Below are 5,000 nucleotides of genomic sequence, written 5' to 3' on the forward strand. Positions count from 1 at the left end.
CTGTATGGAGGAGTGGGCCAAAATCCCTGCTGCAGTGTGTGCAAACCTGATCAAGAACTACAGGAAACGTATGATCTCTGTAATTGCAAACAAAGGTTTCTGTACCAAATATTAAGTTCTGCTTTTCTGATGTATCAAATACTGATGTCATGCAATAAAATGCTAATTAATTACTTAAAAATCATACAATGTGATTTTCTGGATTTTTGTTTTAGATTCTGTCTCTCACAGTTGAAGTGTACCTATGATAAAAAATTACAGACCACTACATGCTTTGTAGGAAAACCTGCAAAATCGGCAGTGTCTCAAATACTTGTTCTCCCCACTGTATGTCTGTATGTGTATGTGTGTGTGTATGTGTGTGTGTATGTGTGTGTGTATGTGTGTATGTGTGTGTATATGTGTGTGTGTATGTGTGTGTGTATAAACCTACCTGCAGCTGCATGTTGTTGTGCGTCAGCTCCTCTGCCTTCTTCTCCAGAGCAGACACCCAGACCTTCCTCTTCTGTCTGCATCGCGTGGCCGCAGCTCTGTTGCGTTCCAGGAACTTCTGCCTGCGCTCGTCTGGGTCCTGGTCCACAGACCTCCTGCGACGTCCTCCAGCCGCCTGGCCTGCATGCAGGGAATGTGTCTGCTGGGATGACTGTACAACACACCATCCTCATGATGCAGTATTGACTAAGAACCTGGAACACTTGATTTAATCCTCTGTGATAAGGTATAGACATTAGTGTCATAATAATTACGTAACAGTGGAAATAAACTGTGATGATGCAACCACTTGTTAACCCTCATGTTGAAATAACAAAACTTGATACAGAGTGGTAGGCCGGATCACTGACAACGATGAGACAGCCTATGGAGGTCAGAGACCTGGCAGTGTGGTGCCAGGACAACAACCTCTCCCTCAATGTGAGCAAGACAAAGGAGATGATTGTGGACTACAGGAAAAGGAGGGCCGAACAGCCCCCATTAACATCAATGGGGCTGTAGTGGAGCAGGTCGAGAGCTTCAAGTTCCTTGGTGTTTACATTGACCCCCCCTCGCTTTTGTACACTGCTGCTACTCACTGTTTATTATCTATGCATAGTCACTTCACCCCCACCTACATGTACAAATTTCCTCAACTAACCTGTACCCAGCACACTGTCTCAGTACCGGTGCCCCCTGTATTTTGCCTCATTATCATTATACTTACTGTGTTACTTTTTATTATTACTTTTTATTTTAGTCTACTTGGTAAATATTTTCTTAACTCTTCTTGTTCAGGGTTTGTAAGTAAACATTTCACGATAAAGACTTCGGCGCAAGTGACAAATAAAGTTTGTTTTGATTTTTGAATGGTCATGACAACACCTAAGTAGTACTGTACCTGAACAGCTATGGAGTGGAGGGGCAGGTGAGGGGAGGTTTGGTGGGTGTGGCTGGCCTGCAGGTGCGAGGGAGGTGATTGGTGAACCTGATGATGCAGCACATTCCCTGATTGGTGCCCCTGGCTGTGGGCACTTCCCAGGTGATGTGGAGAGGCGTGGCAGTGCTGCTGGTAGGAGATGGGCAGAGCCTGCTGCAGGTGCTGATGAGGCTGCTGCTGCTGCAGGTGAGTGTGTCGTTGCCGCGGTGACATCATCTCCATCATGTGACCTATGGTGGGATCCATGTTGCTGTTGGCGACAGCTCCGGGGTGTTGGTGTTGGTGATGGTGTTGGTGGGGGTGACCCATAGTTTTAGCCCTCTGAGGAATAGAAAGGTCGTCAAAACTTAATACCATCAAATTAAAATGAATGATAAATTACAATGAATGTCAAATTATAATTAAACTGATGTCGAAAAGGCCTTTTTTACGAACCCCGATGTGATTTTATTTCTGTCCAAAATCTGGACTTGTTCCAAAGAACGGACTTGGTGTTTAAAGGCCTTAAATTATTTCCAACAAACATATCACCACTGAACTGAGCAAAGGAATACAACTGACTGAACTGAGCAAAGGAATACAACTGAATGAACTGAACAAAGGAATACAACTGAATATACTGAACAAAGGAAAACAACAGAATGAACTGAACAAAGGAAAACAACTGAATGACGTCATTGCTTTTGTTATTCATTCTCTTCTTTCCCAGCTGTGAAAATAGTCAAGAAGTGCCAATCATCAACAACACTTGATATCTTAATTTAACAGTGTATTAATTGATATTTAATTTAACAGTGTATTAATTGATATCTTAATTTAACAGTGTATTAATTGATATCTTAAGTTAACAGTTTATTAATTGATATCTTAAGTTAACAGAGTATTAATTGATATTTAATTGAACAGTGTATTCATTGATATCTTAATTTAGCAGTGTATTAATTGATATCTTAATTTAACAGTGTATTAATTGATATCTTAATTTAACAGTGTATTAATTGATATCTTAATTTAACAGTGTATTAATTGATATCTTAAGTTAACAGTGTATTAATTGATATCTTAATTTAACAGTGTATTAATTGATATCTTAATTTAACAGTGTATTAATTGATATCTTAATTTAACAGTTTATTAATTGATATCTTAAGTTAATAGTGTATTAATTGATATCTTAATTTAACAGTGTATTAATTGATATCTTAAGTTAACAGTGTATTAATTGATATCTTAATTTAAGTGAACAGTTGGATGTCACTTGATATCCTTTTTTTTTAACCCTTTTTTTTCTCCCCAATTGTGTGGTATTCAATTGGTAGTTACAGTCTTGTCTCATCGCTGCAACTCCCGTACGGACTCAGGAGAGGTGAAGGTCGAGAGTCATGCGTCCTCCGAAACACAACCCAACCAAGCTGCACTGCTTCTTGACACAATGCTCATCCAATCCAGAAGCCAGCCGCACCAATATGTCGGAGGAAACACTGTACACCTGGCAACCTGGTCAGCGTGCACTGCGCCCGGCCCGCCACAGGAGTTGCTAGTGTGCAATGAGACAAGGATAGCCCTACCGGCCAAACCCTCCCTAACCCGGACAACGCTGGGTCAATTGTCTGTCGCCCCATGGACCTCCCTGTCGCGGCCGGCTGCGACAGAACCTGGGCTCGAACCTAGAATCTCTGGTGGCACAGCCTTAGACCACTGCGCCACCCGGGAGGCATCACTTCATATCTTAAGTTAAGTTGACAGTATATCATTTCATATCTTAAGTTAAGTTGACAGCATATCACTAGATATCTAAGTTAAGTTGCCAGTATATCATTTCATATCTTAAGTTAAGTTGACAGCATATCACTAGATATCTAAGTTAAGTTGACAGTATATCATTTCATATCTTAAGTTAAGTTGACAGCATATCACTAGATATCTAAGTTAAGTTGCCAGTATATCATTTCATATCTTAAGTTAAGTTGACAGCATATCACTAGATATCTTAAGTTAAGTTGCCAGTATATCATTTCATATCTTAAGTTAAGTTGACAGTATATCACTAGATATCTTAAGTTAAGTTGCCAGTATATCATTTCATATCTTAAGTTAAGTTGACAGTATATCACTAGATATCTAAGTTAAGTTGACAGTATATCACTTCATATATTAAGTTAACAGTGTATCACTTGCATATCACCTCATAGTACTGCATATGACTTGTACATGACTTCTGATAGAATCTAAATAATAGATGAACTATATAGGAACTCTGCTAACACATTGCCAACACTGCACAGCTCTAGCAGTGATTTCACCGTTCTCTCACTCTCAGCAAGGCAGAGATTGCATTCCAAATGGCTCCCTATTCCCTACAGGCTCTGGTCAAAAGTAGTGCATTTGTAAGGAATATGGTGCCATTTGGGACACCGACAGAGAGTGTTTCTGGGGCATGACATCACAGCACTCCCAACATTACTATCACTCTCGGTTATGCAATATTTCTTTAAGAGAAGTAGTTTATTTTTTCCGCTCCAATCACCAATGAAAAAAAGGGAGGACATTTAAGCCTAGTTTATACATGGTGTTAACATGTGTCCCTTGTCCTGATCTCGACTACATTCTGACTGTGCCCATATTCGTCTTGTGTCCACGTATTAGTCTTTCAGAATAATATTTATTTATTTTAAGACACATTGATGCCATAAGTTAATGGTGCCACCTCTCAATAATTTTAGAAGGCGGGATAATGGTGATTTACATTTTTTCACCGTCCGGATCTGTCTATACTTTTAGGATATCCAGACACAATCTGAGGTGGTCAGGAAGATCTGATCAAAATCAGATCACAATGTGTCTTTTAATCGTCTACAGCTGTCTGAAAATGTAGGCACAATCAGAATGTGGACAAGATCAAGACAAAGGATGCATGTTACTGTAGAACCAGGTATAAACAGGGCTTTAGAGAGTGCCACTGCCAGCAATGAGGTCATGTAGCTGTCTGTGCCAGTTCTACCAGCCGACCACACAGACACGGTCTATCTCTTTCTGTCTGACAGACGCACTCTCTTTTCCCCCTCACTTTCTCTCTCTCTCTCTCTCTCTCTCTCTCTCTCTCTCTCTCTCTCTCTCTCTCTCTCTCTCTCTCTCTCACACACAGACGCTCTCTCTCTCACAGACACTCTAGCTCTCTCTCTCTCTCTCTCTCACAGACGCTCTTGCTCTCTCTCTCTCTCTCTCTCTCTCTCTCTCTCTCTCTCTCACAGACACTCTAGCTCTCTCTCTCTCTCTCTCTCTCTCTCACAGACGCTCTTGCTCTCTCTCTCTCTCTCTCTCTCTCTCTCTCTCTCACACAGACACTCTAGCTCTCTCTCTCTCTCTCTCTCTCTCTCTCTCTCTCTCACAGACACTATTGCTCTCTCTTTTCTCTCTCTCTCTCTCTCTCTCTCTCTCTCACACACAGACGCTCTCTCTCTCACAGACACTCTAGCTCTCTCTCTCTCTCTCTCTCTCTCTCTCTCTCACACACAGACGCTCTCTCTCTCACAGACACTCTAGCTCTCTCTCTCTCTCTCTCTCTCTCTCTCTCTCTCTCACACACAGA

The 5,000-nt window shown here is 41.2% G+C and overlaps 1 protein-coding gene across 5 annotated transcripts in view; it reads right to left on the reverse strand.

Annotated features, from left to right (window-relative positions):
• Positions 1 to 5,000, reverse strand: part of LOC112234312 (cyclic AMP-responsive element-binding protein 5) — a 37,864-nt gene that overhangs the window by 4,950 nt on the left and 27,914 nt on the right. For 4 of the 5 annotated variants that reach the window (XM_042310257.1, XM_042310258.1, XM_042310260.1 and 1 more), the window contains exons 8-9: positions 1,373 to 1,732; positions 434 to 643 (exon numbers count right to left, since the gene is read on the reverse strand). In XM_042310257.1, coding sequence (XP_042166191.1) covers positions 434 to 643; positions 1,373 to 1,732 — 570 coding nt within the window. The remainder of the gene's footprint in view (positions 1 to 433; positions 644 to 1,372; positions 1,733 to 5,000) is intronic. The other variant, XM_042310262.1, reaches the window with a different exon arrangement.

The sequence above is a fragment of the Oncorhynchus tshawytscha genome, linkage group LG31 (assembly GCF_018296145.1).
Source record: "Oncorhynchus tshawytscha isolate Ot180627B linkage group LG31, Otsh_v2.0, whole genome shotgun sequence".
Lineage (NCBI taxonomy): Eukaryota > Metazoa > Chordata > Actinopteri > Salmoniformes > Salmonidae > Oncorhynchus > Oncorhynchus tshawytscha.